General features: G+C 35.4%; 1 protein-coding gene across 2 annotated transcripts in view; it reads right to left on the bottom strand.

Annotated features, from left to right (window-relative positions):
- The window catches only part of SLK (STE20 like kinase), a 38,346-nt gene extending 16,621 nt beyond the window's left edge, over positions 1-21,725 (bottom strand). For both annotated transcript variants that reach the window (XM_081956447.1, XM_081956448.1), the window contains exons 1-10: positions 21,566-21,725; positions 20,456-21,247; positions 9,456-9,620; positions 8,106-8,154; positions 7,361-7,510; positions 5,902-5,974; positions 5,501-5,695; positions 5,157-5,238; positions 4,018-4,146; positions 127-1,584 (exon numbers count right to left, since the gene is read on the bottom strand). In XM_081956447.1, coding sequence (XP_081812573.1) covers positions 127-1,584; positions 4,018-4,146; positions 5,157-5,238; positions 5,501-5,695; positions 5,902-5,974; positions 7,361-7,510; positions 8,106-8,154; positions 9,456-9,620; positions 20,456-20,605 — 2,451 coding nt within the window. In that variant the 5' untranslated portion in view covers positions 20,606-21,247; positions 21,566-21,725. The remainder of the gene's footprint in view (positions 1-126; positions 1,585-4,017; positions 4,147-5,156; positions 5,239-5,500; positions 5,696-5,901; positions 5,975-7,360; positions 7,511-8,105; positions 8,155-9,455; positions 9,621-20,455; positions 21,248-21,565) is intronic.
- Between the last annotated feature and the right edge of the window lie 116 nt (positions 21,726-21,841).

Genomic DNA, 21,841 nt, shown 5'->3' with positions numbered 1-21,841 from the left:
ACATTCTAAGGACACAATGATATGGAAATTTGTAAGTAGTTATGGTAAATAGAGAAGGGACCCTCAGTCTATAATTTGCATCCATTCAAATTCACATGGGGCTTAATTTTAAATTACAACACTTACTTGTAAAGATATTGATCCACTATCTTTGTTTTTAGTGAGGAAGTTGGAAATTGACAAATTTAAATCAATGCTGCTGTTATCAGCTGCAGAACCAGTACCAGAATCTGTATCATTTTCTTTAGCAGTCTCAGGATCAAGATATTGTGTATGTTCAATATTATTCTGATTCTTTGATTTATTTTCCATCTCATTTTCTACGCAGCTAACATTAATACTTGGTACTGGAGATGCCTCATGTTCAAGAGGTTGTTTCACTGCACTATCTCCAAGATGATTTTTAATAGGTAAATCACTGGAAACCACCTCAGGATCTGTGCTTATTTGAAAATTATTCTTGTGGTTTTTTTCAGCTCTGATCTCTAATTTATCACCAGGTTGCGCAACATAAACCTCATCTTTTGTGTCAATTTCTTCAGTTTTCTTTTCTTTTTCAGCATGTGTAGCATCATCCGATCCTGGCTTCATGACCTCCATTTTTTTTGCAATGTTGACCACAGTTTCCTTTGTTGTGCTTCTCTGGTTAGAATCATCATAATCTCCCACTATCTGTTGCTGATCAATATTCACATCATTCTGAATAAAAGTTGGTTCAGAAGTAATTTGTCCTTGAGCATCTTCAGAAGTATACACTGTTGGCTGTTGGCTGCTTTCAATCACTTTAATTGAATCTGTGATCTGAACCTTGGGAGTAATACCTCCCTCTTGAGCACTACTGGTATCGTCTTTTATTGGTTTCTGCTGTTTATCAAACGATCCCTCTATATCTGTCATCTCCATATTGGCATTTGCTTCATGTTTCTGGTTTTCAATTTCTTTCAGAACATCATCTTCACATTTTTCATTTCCTTGTAATTCCTTAATTGCTTTACTTTTTTCTGTTGACATTTCCTCCATGGCTTTGTTTTCCTGGATGACTATGAAACTTTGCTTTTCTTCTTGCATATCAGTCTCCTTGGAAATTGTTTCTCTAATTTCTGCACTGCTAGCTTCAATTTCAAGACTAATTTTATTTCTGTTCTCAACTGATGATTCGTTTGACAAAGCATTTTCTTTTTCTGTTTTTAGATCAGGCTTGACATTTATTATAGATAATACTGTATTGCTTTCCTTTTCTTCTTTTTGTGCTATAGTGTCTTCATTCAATATTACATTTTGATCAGCATTTTTGCTCTTTTTTGCTTCTTCAACTGCATATTGTAATGCTAATTCATTCTCTCCTTTTTCAGTATGGCTCTGCTTGGCATCACTTGTGTTTTCTGTGAATACTTCATCTTCATTTCTGCCAGGCTCCATACTTATCTTTTCTTTTTCAATTGTATTAGTACTTGTGTCTTCCATGGATGAATGCTCTAGTCTCTCCGAAACAGATTCCAGAATAGATGCATTCTGTGAAAGCTTATCCTCTTCCGAGCTGGCAATACTGAGGTCAGATGAGGCTCGCTTATTTGCAGGTAATTGCTAAAATGGATATTGAAATCATTATTAGTTGTACATGTAATTACTTCAATTTTAAATATTCACTCTATTACTGAAGTTAAGATTATGTATAACTTATAACAGGGGTGGCGAACACGCGGCTTGCGAGCCGCATGCGGCTCCCGGCCAAAATAAATGAGGCTCTTTGCCTCTTATCATTATTTAGTATACTGTGGCTCAGATCGCGCGCTCCCTTTCGGAAGCTGGGGAGGTCCTTTGCAGGCAGCTAGAACGGGCCGCCTGCAAAGGACTTCCCCAGACTTGCTTTGAGGAGCACGGGGCGACTGAGGCTAGTTGTGAAGCCCCAAAGCCCCCACCGCCACCGGAAGAACTGCTGCCACCTCCTCCTCATCCTCCTCTAACAGGCAGCACTGCCAGATTTGCCACCCGGCGCTGCGGCTGAGATGAAGCCGCCAAAGCTCCAGCCGGCATCTCCGCGCGTGGCAGCGGCGCCTCCCCTCCACTCGGAGCAGCTGAGCTCAGTCAGCGCTGGGTTACCCCTGCCCCCTCCTCCTCCTCCGCCGTGCTTTTGAGGAGCCATGAGGCTGCAGGAGCCAGTAGGAAGGCGGGGGGGGGGGGAGCAGGGGAAAAAAGCCTCATGGCTCCTCAAAAGCACGGAGGAGGGGGAGGGGGCAGAGGTAACCCAGCGCTGAGCTCAGGAGCAAATCTGGTGATTCTGTTGGAGGAGGAGGAGGAGGTAGCAGCAGTTATTCTGGTGGCAACTCGTACTCGTTGGCATCTTCAGAAGCCCTGCCCACAATGAAGAAAGCAAAGATGGAGCAGATCCACGCAGATGACGTCGCTGCAACATGACTGGAGGAGGAATTCCGGGAGTTGAAGTCCACAAGTGTTAAAGCTGTCAGGTTTGAAGACCTCTGCATTTTTTTTCTAGGGGTGGAAGGGTCTTGTAACTTGACAGCTTTAAGACTTCCATGCTTCAAATGCCAGAGTTCCTGAGCCAACAGGACTGGAGGAGAAATTCTGGGAGTTGAAGTCCACAAATCTTAAAGCTGTCAGGTTTGAAGACCCCTGGGAGTTTTTTTCCCTAAAGGGTTAGGGGTGCAAGGGTCTTGTAACTTGACAGCTTTAAGAGTTGCGTGCTTCAAATGCCAGAGTTTCTGAGCCAACATTTTGGTTGCTAAGCAGGAGCGTTGTTAAGTGATACTGATATTATATAACACTTTGAATTAAGCGGGTACCTTGAAGAAACATAACTTTTGAGTTTCAAATAATACTGATTTCGTTGTTGTCTTAGGTGACATCTGTGAAAAAAATTCGGGTGCTCAGGCATGAAAATGTGCCGCTCAAACACTATACTTTTCTGCTCACATCGAAAAAAAATTAGAGGGAACATTGCTTCCGGGTCTGTTTTGGCAGGTCACTGCGTGGTGTGGCTCTCTGACTCTCACAGTTTAAAATTTTGGCTCTTTTTGTTGAACTTGTTCGCCACCCCTGACTTATAACAACAGTATATATTATTCATAGTATAATAAATTCTCTGAAAGGCTTCTTCCCAATATGCACCTTTTGTAATCCAAATTTTCTTTGAATCTGAGAATCTATATGCATACCTGACAGAAAAAAATATTGCATTTAGATGTGCAAGCTAAACATTTCTGCATTACAGTATCTGCCTTCAAGGTGATGGGAGGTTGTATAAAATTTAATAAATAAATAAATAGCCACACTGTGCACTTCGAATTTGACAACTTTCCTTAGAGGAAATGCAGCTTAGAACCCGTACAGCTTACATAGGACCAAAATATGTTATTTTATTTTATTTATTAAATTTATTGGTCATCCGTCATACCACTGGACACCCATTCAGCTAGCTCTGATGTACTGCAACACGATTGGAAGTTGTACCTGACATTTTACCGCTAATGAAATCTAAAAATTCTTATGCTTTGGAAGACCATCAGAACACTCAAAACAACATAGGACAAATCAAACAAACTACACTCAACTGGTCTTGTTTGAAGAACAGAATAAAGTTCCAAAATACAGGTTGCAATGTTCCTATATATGTAGATTAAATAATAATATAAATAGATTATATTATTTACATAATATAAATATAACTCTGTGTGTGTGTGTGTGATATTTATATTTTGTAACCAATATAATCTATTTTAGTATGCAAGTTTACTTATTAATAGAAATTCACTGTTTGACAATGACAGCATATTATAAATTGCTCTAGGTCCAATTTGCTATTTAAACTACTTGTTACTTAGCATTTATACCAGAAAGCTGGACAATATTTTTAGGTTACAGTAATTGGAAGACCAAATCAGCTTATATGACATTTAACACTGTAATAACATTTTTACATTAACAAAAAATTAACATAATTTATACACTAGGCTTGCAGTGCAATGTTTCTTTTTAATGTACACATTTTAAATTTCTCACTAGAGAATTTTCGGATTCCTCCTCTTCATCTTCATCTTTTCCATCCTCTACTTCTTCAGTGACTTCAGCCTTTGCTTCTGCAATCAGCTCTCTGATTGGTTTATTGGAAGTTACTGTGACAAATGGGTGCTAGAAAAAAAGCATATAGAATTTAATCAAAATTAAAAGGCTTTAAATTAAAATGAAAAAATTGATGCAAGAAAAGTAAAAAAAATAGGTTTCTATTAAAAGCTTACAACTAATTTTTCCACTGAACAATTCTTGTACAAAATTCTAAACAAATTTTTTTCGTTTAAAAAACCATTTTATTCTTCAGTAGCTTCTTATATTTGGAAGTGTAAATGTGTTTCTATTTATTTCTGCTTAAGAAAACTACATTGCAGGCGCAAAGCAGAAATTATTTTTCTGGAAAATTGTCCTCTTTGCATGGTTTCATTTATGGATATTTTATCTTAAAACAAAGAATTTGGGAAGAAAGTAAGTCATAGGCTAATTCAATTTCACAATTATGAATGGAATCTATAAGCATTCTAGATTTTTGAACAACATCCAACACTACTTGAATAGAATTAGAAATCTTGTATTTGGATATATTTTCTCAAAACATTTCTCCTAAATTCAAAGATTTCAAAGCTGTTAAGCCCAGAAATTCCTGCAAGCCTAATTTACAAATTATAGATATGAAACTTAATCCTTTTAAATTATGGTAGTGAAATCAAACATAAAAACAGATGCCAAAATTAATAAACAATTTCCTCCTAGATTAACTTGTATTAATTTCAGCTCAGCTTAAAAATGAATGCAAATCTGTCCTTTTTCCATACCAGTATGGGAGAAAGATATGTCTGATCCTGTTTTTCTCCAAATGGACATTTAATTAAATTTTAAAGCAAAGTGCTATTTGTACATTTAACTATATCTATTATTGCATTTAAAAATTCTTAATTCTTTTTGTTATAATTTATCTGTAGGAGTAGAGCATACATTATCAGCGCTTCAGATTTGATGGCTGCTATTACAATATTATTAACCATTTTACATGTCTCATTTTAGCATATTTATGTCTTCAATTGCTCCTTCTGAATGCTATATGATTTGAAAACAGAAGTCCAAACAGTAAAATATTTCATTCTTCATACCTGCAGAAGTTCAGCAATGTTCCATCTGGCATCGACATTCTTTTCCAAACATTTCTTTAAGAAATCCTTAAAATCAGCAGACCTACATAAAAGCAATTAAATTGGTAAGTTATAAAGATAAAATTGTAATTATAAGTTAATTGTAAATAATGGTAGTAATAAAATGCAAATAATTGATATTTCCATCCATTTATAACAGGTGGTTTTCTTTTATTACAGTACTTTAGAATATAGGCTTAAGATGCCTTTGGGAAAAATTATTGTCCACTTTGGAGCAAGTATTTCTTTTTGTCAGTTTATTCTAGTGCTGATAATAAATAAATAAATAGATAGAGAAAAATAACCATTTTGAAGGTAGTGCCAACGAAGGTGGTTCCGACTTTGCTATTTTCAGCAGAACACGCATTGGATTCAATTCATGATGAGGTGGTTCTATTTCAGCCATTTCTATTAAAGTAACACCTAAAGACCAAACATCAGCTTTATAATCATAAGGTCTGTCTTTAGATGTCTCACACATGACCACTTCAGGAGCCATCCTAGGGTAAGAAAAAAAACCCACATTGTTAGCAATAAATAAGGCCTGAGCTAAGACCCAATTCAAGAACTAAGGAATGTAACATCAATATTGTTTACGTTATCATTACTTGAAAAATGTTGTCATTTTTCTTATCTCATATAGCTCTAAAAATATACAATGTTATATGTATAAAGCTTCTTCTCAAAAGGCTATAAAATGCCTTACCAATATGGAGTGCCAATGAAAGAATCTCGTCTCTGGATTGTACGTGTATTTTTAGCTGATACTCCAAAATCCGCTTCAACAAATAAAAAATATTGATTTAGAATCACAAGTAGCAATTTGCATGTATGTTTCAAAGTTATCTGCTTTGTTTCCTACCTTCCCAAATGAGAAAACATTGTTTCATTCTTAGCTATCTCGATTCCATTTTTTCTCCAAGGTATATATTTGGAACAATTACTTCATGCATTTAATATTTAAAAAAACATGTCAATATCTCATAAGTAAAAGTTATTTTCAACACATATATATTTTACTAATTGGTATAAATTTAAAAAATAAAGAGACAAATGAGATGTATATCCTTTATGTTGATTTAATGTGAGATTCAGTGTAACTTGTCAAAAGTCTTATGGTAAGTAGATCAACTTTTATTGCTGTCTTTGACACACGCACTATATTAAATGTAAATTAGAATGCTAATTAAAATATTAAATAAGTAAAAGGGAAGGAGAGGGAAAAGCATAAAAGCAAATCATCAAGCCTGTATCCATAACTGCAAGACATTACAATAAAAAGCAAGTATGAGTATGATACGTTTGATCTTTTGTTTTTTATAGAATTCCATATGCTTGTATGGCAGGAAAGCAATTTCCATTAAGATGACAATTTCAGGATTTAAATGGTACCCGAGGAACAACCAAGAGAGTATTACAACCACATGGCATCATCACAGCACACAAATCAACCAAAGCTCTTTAAAACAACTCAAATAAACAAAAAGGTCCAGCAGCCCAAGAAATAAAAGCAGAAGTCATCTACAACATACAGAGTAAGGAATGTTATAAACACTAAATAAGACAAACATGCAGAAAATTAGCAGAGTATATGCAGGAGCAACAACTAGCTATCAAAAGACATGAGAAAATTCATCTTCTGCAGTGAGGAAGATGAATCTTTCAACTCAGACAAATCAGCCATCAATAGGCACATAAAGATAAACATTATAAGCAGGGATTGACACCAGACGATCAAGAAGTAAACAGTAACCTAATCAAGGAACTACCAATGAGAAAACAACACCTCTACCAACACTGACAGGGCAAAGCTATTGCATACAGAGAGCAAACTCCATTTCTTTTTAGCATTGAAGGTTTGGTAGCAAACCTTAGTTTGGTAACAAAACTTCTGCAAACAAATAACTATGCTCAGAAAACACCAAGGACCCAGAGTTCAAGCCTGAGCTACACATAATCTCTTCTATTGGCATTATCTGTATTAAGATACTTCATGCAATGGAAAAAAAGTTTTCTTTGAAATTGAAATCAGCTAAAGCAGATCTAATAATTAAGGTCCTATAACCTAGAAATAGCTGTCTATATTTATTGAGAAACTATTACTGATACTACACTAGTATTAAAATAATGTAACTCTCTCCTATATTAAGAAATAGAATACTCACCTAGTTTAATATCTCCATCCAAAGTGAAAAGAATATTGCCAGCTTTCAGATCTCGGTGAATGATCTTGTTTTCATGCAGATAATGCAGCGCCTCAAGAGTCTGCCTGCAAACTACTCTGATCTGTGGCTCTGTCAGCGGTCTTTCCAGTTCTACAAAAGGAAAGCATACTCTGACATTTAAATATCTTCTTTTGCCAAAAATCTTGATAATTAAAGTAAAATATGCAGGGAGTGGGGGGAGGCTTGTTGCTAGATCAAAATATCCAAATAAATTATATAGATTTCAATATTAAAATGACACAGTGCCAAGCTTTACCCGGTAGACCAGCAGGAAATATGACCAAATAATTTATAATTTTGTTGTAAAGCTACATTAACAAAATCTTGCAAATTTGCAAATGATATTCTTCCACCTTCTCCTTTATGGCCTGAGAAACTAAGGAGGGCCCGTTCTGAAACTCTTGGCCTACCCACTAACCAGTGCAGACTCTATTGTGTCTTATCTGTTCCTTAGGCAGCATCTCTTCAACCACCCAAGACCTTTCCCACTACCATCACACATAGGTTTTAAAATTAAAATTATTACTTAAAATCATAGTCTAACATTGTGCGCTCACGTGTATTCTATCTCTGTAAATTATACACAAAAAAGTACTAGGCATTAAGGTGCTCATATTCTAAAAATAACAGAAACTACCAATGAAATTATCTATTTTGCCAACGTTTTGAATGTTGTTGTACTTACCCAACATTACTGCATCAACTGCACCACCAGCACAGAACTCAATGAGGATCTGCATATTTAAAGGAAGTAATATAGATGTTTACTTTTCAAATTGGCTTATTGAAGAACAGGAATTAAGCTTAATCACCTAAACTAAACTTCGGGTTAGAAGTGTACAAAACAGTTTGAATGTGAAACATTTTAACTCAAAATGCCCACTTTTAGTTGGAAAGAGTTGCTTCAAGCTTAAAGAGGTTGTTCTGTCTTCCTAGAAAGTGTTCTGACCTTACTAGAATTATGGTCTGCTCAAAATTGCTCTTTTCTTAATTCAAAACAGGTTGTCCTAAGTCTGCAATACCTCCAATATGATAGGATCAACACCAGAATACTTTCCATGAGAACAGGACATTTATCATCAAACCCTGAAATTGCTCTCAAACATTCTGAATCAAAATGTTTTGTACATCTCTATTTCTGAAGTGTCATTAATTTGTTTTACCATTTTTTCAATGATTAGACAGACTTAATGAGTTTTTTTGTTAGCTGTAATGTTGGTTTAATTATGGAAATAAGTTGTCTGTTGTTTAGCAAGCAGTGAATTCAAAAATTTTCACTGGGGAAGTGCTGCTGTAATTTCTCCAGAGAGCACATAAATTTAAATCAAATGACTATTGTGGATATCTTATTCCATTAAAAGAAAAATGAACAAATAAAAACATTTTATCTGCTACAATAATAGAATTTATTCAGTATGATAATATGAATAATAATCAATAATCAAGCTATTCCATTAAACTGCTGAACCATGCAGAGTGCTGCTGGGGGCTGAAGCAAGGCAAAAAAGCCTCAGTTATTGCGAAAAACGCTGTGTTTTTCGCAAAAATGGGATGTGGGGGCAGGGCTTCAGGTAGCCAAAAATGGCTGCATTTGGTATATAAGACGCACCAACATTTTCACGCTCTTTTAGGGAAAATGTGTCTTATACTCCAAAAAATAGTTGACTTGTTTTTAGGCCTATATTCATTAAGAGCTACTTATTTCTCCAAATTTGTTCTATTGAGAATTAAATAGAAAAGAGTCATGCAGCCTTACCTCTGCATTTCTGTTATTAGATGAAATTAACCCAGGACATGATTAATGAATAGAACAGAATATGTTTTCTTTGAGTTACTGAGGTCACCCAATCTGACTTGCCTTAGTAATCAGCTATCAGTTATGCTTTGTTTAAAATGTTCAATAAATGTAGGGAATTGCAAATCTGTCTCTAAAAATGTATTTTTTAAAAATGCAGATTGCATGGAGGCAATGTTAAGATTTAATACACAGTATCTCCACTAAAGCATATAGCGGTGAACAAAAGTAATCACTTACCCAAAGATTATTTTCATAATAAAAAGCATCTAGCAATTTGACAATATTAGGATGATCACATGATGCTAAGATATCAATTTCAACCATATAGTCTTCAAGTTCTTCTTCGGATTTAGTATCAATGACCTTTGCAGCAGCAAGGACTTTTGTTTCTTTGTTCTGAGCCTGCAGAAAACATTAAAGCAGAACTGGTTGGTTGTTTTATTCATTTATACTGTGGACATTTTATTCAAGAGTTCCTCCATGTTCTGGATATTTTGTAAATACATACTAAAATATACTGGATCATCTAGAACATATTATTAGCACTTTCTTCTTTGATTTATTAATGCAACCTTTCCTTCTTCTGCAAAGCCTTCAAGTTGACTCCATCTTACTGAAAACAGTCTTAACTATGGAAGAAAGCAGAACACATCTGTGTTGTCTAAATAGTATTATAATCTGCCTATTTCTTCCAAGTATCAGCACTAAGGCTTATTCCATTCGCAAATTAATTGGGAAACCAAAATGTAGAAAACACAAAGCACATTGAAAAAAAAAGTTACATCAGGAATTATCTGCATGTAAAAAGCATGTGATTTATCACTATGCAATGGTTTCTTTGTATTATATACAAAGTATATAATTTTATTTGTATAATGTTATTGTATAATATTCTTGTAGTAATTTTACCTTGATAATTGAAAGAACTCTGACAAATTTCATATAATTCTTAATATTCCAATGCTATATATATTATCGGCACACAGTCACTCACTCCTGTCTGCATAGAACATATGTCTCAAAAAAATTAAATTACTGCAAAACTGATATCAAAAATAGAAATCTATATAAATAATGGGAACCATGTGAATTTCTAGGACACTGTTCAAGAAGGAACACCTGAAGGTAAGTTGACAATGATTGATTGATTAATGGAAGTTATAAACTAATCTGTTAATAAACTAATATAAACTAAATAAAATAATATAAACTAATTTCCATGTCCGACAACTTGAATAAAAATAGTTTTAAAACAAATTTGTTATGTATGTATGTATGTATGTATGTATGTATGTATGTATGTATAAAAAACTATCACCAAGATTTATAGAAAAATGCCAGCTCTGACCACACTTTAAGCCCCAAACCCAGCCTGAAGATGGTAAATGAGACCTCACCGAAACGTTGCCAAGACAATCTTACATGGGAAAAGACCCGAATACAACAAGACCAGCATATCTACACCCATGAAAATCTACAAAAAGAGGAATATGACATCGAAACTCACGAGTAGGTCGCTGGGTTTTGTTTCTTTATTGTTTCTATGAAGTGGAGTGAGTTTTGTACGTGTGAGGTGATGGATTCTGCGTAGGGTTGGAGTTGTTTGGCGAGGAAATTGGCAAGATTCTGTAGAGGTGAGCCTATGGAGCTGACTATGGGTCTGAGTGGTGTTCCTTCTTTGTGTATTTTGGGGAGGCTGTAAAGTTTGGGGCATCTGGAAGATTTCTCTCTGGGGATGATTCTTTGCTGGATCTCTTCACTGATGGGAGAGGCTTTTATTTTGGATTTGGTGGTTTTTTCCAGGTAGGTGGTGGGGTCTGTGTTTATAGGTTTGTAAGCGGGGTCTTGGAGTAGGTTGGATAGTTTGGCCTGGTAGTCAGATGTGTTCATCACCACTGTGGCGTTTCCTTTGTCTGCTGGGAGAATGATTATGTTGTTGTCTTTCCTCAGGTTGGTGAGTGCTATTTCTTCTTGTTGCTGTTAGTTGCTTTTCGGTGGATTACTGAAACAAAGGACGTTGCTGACTGCAAGTCTGATTTTATTGGCTTCATCTGGGTTGATTTTGGTGAGTGTAGCTTCAACTCCGCATATGATGTCTTCAGTGGGGATACGTTTAGGGGCGACTGCAAAGTTGAATCCTCTGGAAAGGACATTGGTTTCAGCTGTGGTGAGGGTTCTGTCTGATATATTGTGTACTGTTTGTTTCATGAGTTGCTGAGGAGGGGGGTTGGGCTTCTGTTGTTTTTCTAGTCTGTAGTTTGTTGGTGTGTTTGTCTGTCTTATAGGTGGTTTCTGTTTCGGCTCTCCAGAGGGCTAGTTATTTGGATTTGTCCCAGAGTGCTATATAAATTATATATGTGTGCCCTTCCTTAAGGGAAGGAAGAATAATAAATTATGTATGTATGTATGTATGTATGTATGTATGTATGTATGTATGTATGTATGTATTTGTGTTACAACCCCTGGTATGGCCAAATATGGGAGGGAGCTCACTACTCCCCCTTTCTGTCCTTCAGCTCATTACAGAAGACCATCCAGGCAGAAAACCATATTTTTATTTTTAATGTTGCCTTTGCTATGTTTGTGTTGTATTTGTGCTGATAAATAAATAAAGGGAGACTAGTATAGATCTATTTCAAGCTATTTAGCTCTCATCAGCTAGCAATAACCCTTACTGGGATTAGGTTCTAATCCAAGTAAGGGTATGGCTAGTTGATGAGAGCTAAATAGCTTGAAATGGATCTATACTAGTCTCCCTTTATTTATTTATCAGCACAAATACAACACACACACACACACACACACACACACACACACACACACACACACACACAATTTATTATTCTTCCTTCCCTTGAGGAAGGGCACATACTTGGTGGTATATAGTAGATGCATTCCTATTTTATAAATCTAGTAGACAGAATTCCCCAAACAATTCCGTATGAAGCTGAAAACCTACCTGTTTCGACTAGCTGACCTGGCATAATACTACAACCTCTCCAGCCCAGGGCATTTTTAATTGGTAATTTTAGTTTTTAAGGGTTAATTTCACTGGGGTTTTAACTTTTTTAGGTATTGTAACTTATTTATTTATTCTTACCTCCTCTGTACGCTATATAATACTTTTGTACGTCGCCCCGAGTCCCTGTGGGGAGAGGGGGCGACTAATAAGTTCAAGTAATAAATAATAATAATAATAATAATAAATATGTATGTATTAGCTGCATTTTTAATTATCTGAGATGTTTTATAGTTTTATCATAATAAGCTTACATAACTAGCCCTGAATTTGTAATAATCTTATGTCTTTTTATTCTTCTAAAATCTTTTGTCTACCAATTAAACATAGCAATCTTTAAACCATATAGCTATCATCATTCTTAATACTATTTCTAAACTTAAAGACTTAAAACTTAATACTTGCTATTAAATATAAGAACCCAGAAAAAATATTTAAACTGGTAATTTGATTTTTCCACAACAGTTTCACTGGTATAAACTGCTACAATATCACAGTAAAAATAACAATAGAATTAAAACATGCAAAGCAAATTGCAAAAGCAAAACTAAAGTGGAGAGAAAAATAATTACAAAAGATGTAGTTGAATGATACGGAATTGCTATGTAAAAAAGCTCCACTTTTAACTATCTCCTAAAAGCTACCAGGGAGGGAGCAGCCTCATCTCAATGGACAGCCCATTCCATAGTGTTGGCACTGCTACAGAGAAGCAGTAATTTGTAGATTGTCTATCCTGATATTTCAGAAATCTGGAACAACATGAAGGGTCCCCTATATGATCTAATAGGCTGGGATTAATTTACTTGAAGGAGGCGGCCAGCACTTGAAATTGTACTAGAAACTGAACTATAACTTGTTCAAGGCTTGCCTTATAGTTGTAACATGCTTACAATATCAGGAACCTACATAATATTGGCCTCCGTATTCCAACTAACTGAAATTATCATATAATCTTTAAAAGTAGCCTCATATAAAATTATTGTAGCAGCCAGAAATAACAATGGCACCAAAATTTAAGCCCAATATACATAGAAAACTTTGTCTTGTTTAGGTTCAATCTGAGCCAATTCTCTCTCCTTCAGACCATCATAGTCACCCTGCATTGAGATAGAACATCAAGAGCATGCTAGTGGTATAGTTGGGCATAAACAGCATACTGGTATCATAATCCTGAATTGCTGGATGATCTCCCCCAGTAATTTAACACAGATTTAAAAAAACAGGAGGGGAGGGGACAAGGACTAAACCCTGTGGTACCCCTTGAATTAAGAGCCATCAGGCTGACCTCTTCTGCCTCCCTACAACAGATTGAAACAGTTCACAGAGGAAGAAGCCAAAGCACTGCAAAAAGATAACCCCAATGTTTTGCTAATCTAGAATCAACTTTAGACTATAGGATTTTCAAAATAATTTTAGAAGTTCATGGCACCAATCCAGAACTTTGTTCCAAATATATTATACATGCTTAATACAACTTACTAGGGCAATATGAGAAGAGACACACTAGATTAAAACTCATTATCCTTTAATTCATTCATCAATTATTGGAGAGCTACGATCTATGTAATTAAGAATTATGAGTCTGCATAGAAGTCTAAGTGCTTGCATAATTTTATAGTTTTAAAACCCTTTTTAAACATAGTATTCAGAGAGTTTTCTTGAATAACTTCTACAATAATAAAAAATGAAAACAATTTTCACTTTGAGGTTTATAATCTCAGAAGAGAAACCATTTTAAAAGTCTGCTCTAGCTGGATAATTATCAGTTCCTATTCATAGGAATCCATTACTAACTGCTCTCTGGAAAGATTCCCAAAGAAGTTCCTACTACATTCTTGTTTTTTAGAACTCTCTCTTTTATATAGCCATGCTTCTTAGTCTTATGATTCTAGATTGCTCACAATGCAAAACAAGAAGTAACAAACATTATAACAAACCTGTAATCCAAACAAACCCTACAGGTGGGACTTCTATTAATAGCCTGGCCCCATAGCCTAGGGGTGTCAAACTCATGGCGTCACATTATCCTCACATGATTTCTTTCCCCTACGCTAAAATGGAGTGGGCGTGGCTAGCGTGTGACGCATCTGGCCCGTGGCCATGAGCTTGACACCTCTGCCATAGCCTGAGGCAAAAGCTAGGTTTCCAAAATTGGCTTATATAGTCAAGGCTATCGACACCTCTGGATAGTCTAAAGCTGTGGCTATAAGACTAAGGATATAAGATTAAAGGTGCTATGACAGACAAGGCATGCTTCTTGGGATGCATTAGATGCACTGTTTCAAAGAAGAGACAAGGAATAAGCCCATAATATTATAATTAACTGCTCCACCATAATGTGGTGGAGCAGTTAAATATAATAAAGGATTGACAGTTCCACAAGTAACCTGGACCACTACCATGTAGAGCTTCGTAGATTTTAAACAATACCTTAAATTAAGCCTGGAAGCCTTGCATCCCACAAAGCAAAGGTGTTATTATAAAAAAAAACTATAACTAGTGTTATCAGTTTGCATCCAAAACTCTCTACATTTGTGTGTTCTGGGACAGCAGATTCTAAACTGGTTCAATGGCAGGGCCATTTAAAGCACATTGCAATAGTCCAACAAGGAAGTAAAGGCATGTGTTCCAGGAGAAGCACAAGGGCCCTCTTGGCCATGTCTGTCACCTGCTCATCGATTGGGAACTATAAGTTTAGAACCCAGAGCTGAAGTGTACAACTGAGTGTTATCAATGTATTGATGGTACTAATCCCAAAATGACAATAACATCACCAGAAGGTATGTGTAGAAACTAAATAGAATGGAACAGGGTTGCAATTGGGGCACTTTGTATTGTAATATTTAATAAAGACTGCAATATTTGTAAGTCACTTTGACAAGATATGTAACTTGCAAGATGTTACATTACACCGCACAATCATTCAAAAGTTTCAGAGTGTGCGAAAAAGGCATTTTTTCTTAAGTGTTAAACAATCGCTCCTGCTTTAGACTGCAAAGAAGTAACTCACAATGTGCAAAGTCCCAGGATAAATTTTATCATTGCATCTACAGATATGGAGGACTGCTTTTGAAACAATTGACTCAACCTTCCAGAGAATCAGAGGGTTTGAAAATGCTATCATGCTTTATGAAACACCCTTTCCAAGTTCTTTGGAAGACTTGTCTTTCTGTCTGTCTATCAAGGCTCTTTCAAAACTTTTCTTCCAATGTTAGGTTAATTCTTTTCCAATTCATTATTTATTCATCCTTTTTTTTTTCAAATGAATGAAATTCAAGAAACTAAGAATAAATTATAACAATAGATGGTTTTTTCAAATGTTTTGCTTCCTGAGCTCCTATATACTTTAGGAATATATTATTACTCCTAAAATTTGGTTCTAAGGAAACCACAGTATCACTGGATAACACATTTTTCCAAAAGATTTGCTTCCTGAAAAAAACTGGTGATAAGACGCCTTCAAAATGAACGCAAATATAATTTCAAAACAACTGTATCATGTAGGAAACTTGAAAAATATGAAATTACTTTTAATGACTATAATGCATTTAATTGTATAATGTTTCCGACATGAATGAATTCAACGGGGCCAACAGCTTTTGCTGCCAATTTTCTTTTGTACTCAGCATCTGATATCTCTCGCTGCAGTGTCCAACAATAGTCAGTCAGCATTGATGGATTCCAGTTGCCCTGATGCCATTTTTTCCATTGTGTAGGAGAAGAACTGGCAGAGCCAGGGGGAGAAATGAAAAGAGGGATCAGCCTAGAACCATTACATGACACGGGCAGAAATGAATTAACCAAACCACCCTTGGCTTCTATTGACTCTTATTTAATTCTAATCAAATGCTGATTTCTAGGTCCACACTTTCATCAATAAATCAGCTAATTGAACCTTCAGGTGTGGGCTTGGCCTTTTATGCCTGACAACTGTTCTGGTGAAAACTTTCACCATGTTCATCACTGACTGTACCTAGATTTTTGGAAAAGAAATCCAAGTATGAATGCAAAAACTGAATCTTTAGTGACATGTTAAACCTTATGGTCTTGTATACTGTAAGAAATTTGTCAACCAGCTGAATGTAGTCTGTAGTTGCCAAGGAAATTCTCAACAACATTCTTGAATGTTTTCCAGGTGATTTTCTCTGGCCCCACTAACAGATCTTCAAAGTGTGTCACTGATGACATATCTGATCTGTGGACCAACAAAAACGCCTTCCTTAATCTTGGCATTAGTTTTTCTTAGAAACATCTGTTCCAAATAACAAAAATCTTCACTTTCCTTGTTCAACATTCTCACAAATTTTTCATCAGTCTTGACTTTTATGTGAAGCAGAGGCAAACATTTGTTTATTGGATGAATAAGCGTGCTACATTTTTCTGTCCTGGAAACATTTTTTTTCGTACTGACCATTTCTTTTAATGTTATTTGACTCATTTGCATATATAATAACATACTTGGTATAGCCAAGCAGCAGAGCCACTACTTTTAGGTCTCCATAGTTATTTTAGTTATCCTGGATGTGTTTCAACAATTCCATGTTTTCATGTTTCTTTTATGTTGGCAACATAGCCAATAGATATAAAAGGCTGTACATTGTGTAAAAACAGAAGATTTCTATAAAACAGTCCATGATAGATTAAATTACAAGTTATTCTCACTATTAGTAGTCAAAAATCTATAAAATACACCCAGGTGTTCAGGAAGAAAAAACTTTGTAACAAAATACGAAAGTTCTTTCTGGAATGAAAGTATAAGCCACTGTCATAAAGCTACTCCTCCTTTTGTCTGTTAGATGGGGTTAGATTAGTCTCCTGCTTACCATTTATTTTCCATGAAAATTAAGAGATGCAAGCTCACTCCATTATAAAGATATAGTATGTTTCTCCACAGCTCTGCAGAGCCGAAGCAGGATAATACACAAAAATAAATTCAATAACATTTCTCTGTTGATAACATCAACAAAATCAGAATGTTCATTTTTGGCCAAAATGTCCTGAAACCTTCAAATTTCTACACATAGCCCATAGACGTTAGCATATGCAACTCAAAAGTTAGAAAAATACATACTAATTCAGATAGAGCATCATTTATCTACACAAAATATGCATCTCCTTAAAGAACAGCATATTTATTGCAGTATATTCTTTCATGAGTTACAACTCCCTTTGTCAGATGCAACTTATCTGCTTTGTATCATTTATCACAGTCAACTTTGTAACTAAACTGTTTATTCTTAAATGTTAACTGACAAAACTATAGTGGTTCAAATTTGTTAGATCTGAAGAAAAAAATAATTTTGTACTCCATAGCAAATATTTATCATACATTCATGTTTGTAATATGATCAAGAACAATATTTCTTATCTAATGAAACTATTATAAAACAATCCCAAGTCTTGGCAGCAATATTGTTCTATTTAGAAAAGTTCATTCTGCTGCAGTTTTAGTTTAACTTTTGTACGTGCAATGATTTTTGATCATAACAAAAAGATTTTATATGTATGTCATAAAAATCAAATACTTTAGCTAAGAAAAAGACAACAATACAGTATACAGTACTAAAAATACAGCATTCTTACAGTTGTAAGAATAAATAAAATGACAAGGCTAACTATAGAGGTGTAAACAAAAACAGATACATTATACTAAATCAAACAATTCTTTTATTTACCTCCTATGGACAGCAATTTCCATGATTTCAGCAGGTTATTACCATACAGAGAAAAAGAAACCAAAGCAGAATCCATTCCAAATAAAAAGTTTTTTAATATAAATATTTTGTTTATTTTTAACCATTTTGACATAAACAAACATTTTTGTTTATTTAGTTTACTATTGCTGCTACTTCTGTTCAGTTAGTCAGTTTACCTTGAACTGTTTTGAAACAGCTTCCATTTTATTATTAAATGGGCTTTAGAATAGCAACTTGATTTCATTCATTTGTTGTCCTAAATGGATCTTACCAGAACTCTAGAGCAACTTTTATGGATAGTTAGCAATGGGCAAGGGTACAGAATGAAGGAGAATGAGGGAACTGTTTCATGCAATTCCTTTCAATTTATTTATTAAATATTATATAACTCCATACTGAAGGAAATATTGTCATAAGTATGTCCTCAATTAAATATATTAAGAAAAAAATCCAATTATTCTATCAATATTACAGAATATCACAAGTTCCAAAAGATGAATTCGCATAGTCAGGAAACCATCCTTAAAATATTGCCTGGAAATGTATCCAGTATAAAACAGAACTGGAAGGAAGCAAAAAGTCCTTTCCAGGAGAAGTCCATTAAAGCAAAAGGTAAAGATGCAAAGTACACATATTTCTTCCTCCTTTTTAAATAAATGTTTGAGGTAGATAAGATTTAATTTATACCTTGAAAAAGATGACTGCTGTATAAAAGAATGGGTGGAACCAGCATGTATGTGTGAGCTGACACACAGAATATATTCAAAATGAAAAGAAGACTTCAGATTATTCAATATGTGCCTGGAATATAAATGACTAATATAAGAATACAAGAATCAACTTGCCTACCATGCCTCCTTGGTTTGTGGAATTAAAACAAAAGCAATAAAGCATTCATTGGACTGAATCACAGAGCTATAAATATTGCCCCTCCACAAAGTTATAGTCATTGTAATTCAAAATCTCCATTTGTAATTCAAATCTAAGATTAGACATTGACAGTGAGCAGCTTTATGACTGACATGCACAAACTTCTGTCCAAATGATGACTGAAGTAGAAAGAAAACCAGCAGTATAAAAAAAATGAAATCACAAAGCTATCATAATTATTAAAAGTAGATTATTTGTAGCAAAATTTCTTGGCCATGCCTGTCAGCTTCTTCTTCCTGAAGAATATGGGTTGGATTCTAAGCTACACTAACACTGTCCATGGTCCATCACCCCACCCCCATTGCATCTTCAGTATCTTTCACCAAGAAAGGAGTCCCTCAGTTTTCCAATGGGCTGAGAAGCCTGCAGGGAGTAGATTGAAATCTTTCCATTAAGTGAACTTTGTTCTGTTAAAAAGTTGCCATATTTTAAGTTGTTGACAATTAAATCCAAACAATGAAAAAAGGTTTAAGTTTATTTTAAAAATGGTCTGTTTAACATTTTTTGTAGAAAAAGCTTAGTAAAGTTGTGTGTGTGTGTGTGTGGTGTGTGTCATAACATAGATGGGCCACTTGAAGTTCTTAGTCACTAATCAAGTCAGCTAGTTAGTAAGCAGTAAATAAATTATTACCTTCTTACTGACATTAATGGAAGAAAATAAAACAGCTTAGAATCACTAACTGGCAGCTAATCACCAGATCAAATAATTGGTAGGATGAAACTGCTGGGTTATGAATGTTTATGGAAACATGAAAGTTCAATGACATTCAGAAGGCATGCATATACATAGCAATTTGTAACACTGAAAGTAGCCATTAATTAATGGAATTCAAGTATTTGATGTGTAATAGCTAATCTCTGTTCATATCATAATCAATGACCCAATTATGAATCTAACATTTTAGAATTATCCACAAAACACATGAGGAAAGCCTATCTCACATCATAGTTTATTCTAAATATACTTCATTTCCCACACTTTGAAGGAACAATATTAAGTCATTATCATATAATTATTTAAAAGCATTTGGTCTTAATGAAATTCTTATGTTAAGATATGTTCACCACCCTCTATAAAACAGCAGTGTAAGATTTCAAAAACAAATAAATTATCAAAGTCATAATCTTTTCAGAATGTGTTTTCTAAATATATTTTCAGTATCAAACTGAAGCCTTTAGGGTGAAGAAAGTCATGTATTGTATGAAAAATCCAAACCACCACTTAATCAAAGAAGAGCACTTTTTCTTTTATCTACAGATACCATACATCTATTTTTAATCAGCAGAGACAGTAGAAAAATAGACCAAAACAAAAAACAAAAAACCCTTGGCAAAATGTAGTGAAGGAGGATGGGTCTATGTTCCAAGAACTTTTTTCAGTTTATTCCAAGCAGTAATTAAAAATTGACTTATCACTAATTTTGATAGCTACTTATATCCAAGAGAAATCTATCATTTTTACTGTATCATGATAGCCCAACACTCATTATTCTATGGATTACGAATTTTTATGGTGTTGTTAAATTCATATGTAAGAGGGCCCAGAAAAATACAATTTATCAAAACAGCATCAAATAAGAAGCATTCCTTACCTTAAATACTTTGCCAAAAGCACCATCACCCAATTCTCCTATGATTTCCCAAAAGTCCTCTGGATTCAAATCTCTCTTGACATGCTCATACTGTTTCTTTTTCTTTTCACCTCCCAACTTGAAGATCTTACGGAAGTTAAAAAAGGACATATTTGCCCTTTTTAGTTAAAAAACTATTTTAAAAATCTTCAGATAAAAATTAAGCAGTTGTTGTGTCTGCTGTTAAAAGAAAAACAGTACAAAAGTGTGACCTTGCTGCTATGCGTCAGCAACGATGCTAAGAAAGGAGCGGACAAGGACAATCTGTAGTCTAGATTTTCGATTCGGCACACAATAATCCAATGTCACAACCAGAACAAGTAGCAGCCAGCCACACGCGGTTTCTCACAAGTTTATCGCTGTAGGTTTACCAACCTAATAATCATATAATTCTCACTAAGTTCTTCTAATCACTCAACACTTATGGCCAGGCTCCAGAGACACTATCCCCAAAAGATGTGTTGCTGGTAACAGTCTGAATGTTGAGGAGTGACAAAACAAAACAAAACAAGCCCACTTGATTCTTCCAGATAAAGGATCCAATATTAAATGGTGAGCATGTGTGCAAAAAAGCAGGCAGCTGTATTCAAGATCTGCCCCTCCTTATTCAACAGCGCAGACTGCATAACATCGCGTCAGATGCCACCCTCCTTTCCTTGGTGGTTGAAAACTTCGGCAATCCATGAGAACGGAAACATCTTCTTTCTTACCCTATGAGGCACGACAAGACTTGCCTTCAAGGGAGCATTTTGTCTATTGGGAGAGAGAGACGACAAATTAAGCGGCATAAGAATATACTCCGCAACCATTTTTAAAATTTCTTCCCCGCCCCCCGCCATCGAACAATATATTTATTAAAATGAAATGAAAAGTTATTATTCCCTACCGGGAAACAACTTCCACCAATCCCTTCCGTTTACCGCCCCTCCCTTTTTTTTCGTTGGAGAAAGATGGCAGAAAAATAGATTGGGAGTAAAGAGTTATTCCAGGAAGAGCAGTGATGGCAGCTGCTGATCTTTTCCAACAAAAGTGTGTGGGAGGGGGGGGGGGAGATGGGAATGAGAAACTCACCAGCCGAGACGGATTCTCGTCTTGCAGGAGAGGTGATGGGGTGGATGACGCCCGCCGCCTTAAGCGCTCGTACTTCCTGTGTCTTTCCCCCCCCTCCCTCAGATAAGGGGGCGGAGCTACACAAGGAGGTGCGGTGGTCTCGCTTCCACGGCTCCCCCCCGCCAACCTCCCTTGCTCTTGTTCTCTCAACTGCCGCCGCGCGCGCGCCCGCACGCAACCGTCTCTAGAATTTCTCCCAGCGCTTTCGCCCACACCCCACGCGACGGAGGCGCCTCC

The sequence above is a fragment of the Natrix helvetica genome (genome assembly GCF_964273705.1).
Source record: "Natrix helvetica genome assembly, chromosome: 5".
NCBI classification, from domain to species: domain Eukaryota; kingdom Metazoa; phylum Chordata; class Lepidosauria; order Squamata; family Natricidae; genus Natrix; species Natrix helvetica.
Note: the sequence above shows the minus strand (reverse complement) of the source record. Positions and strands in the feature narration are given on the sequence as shown.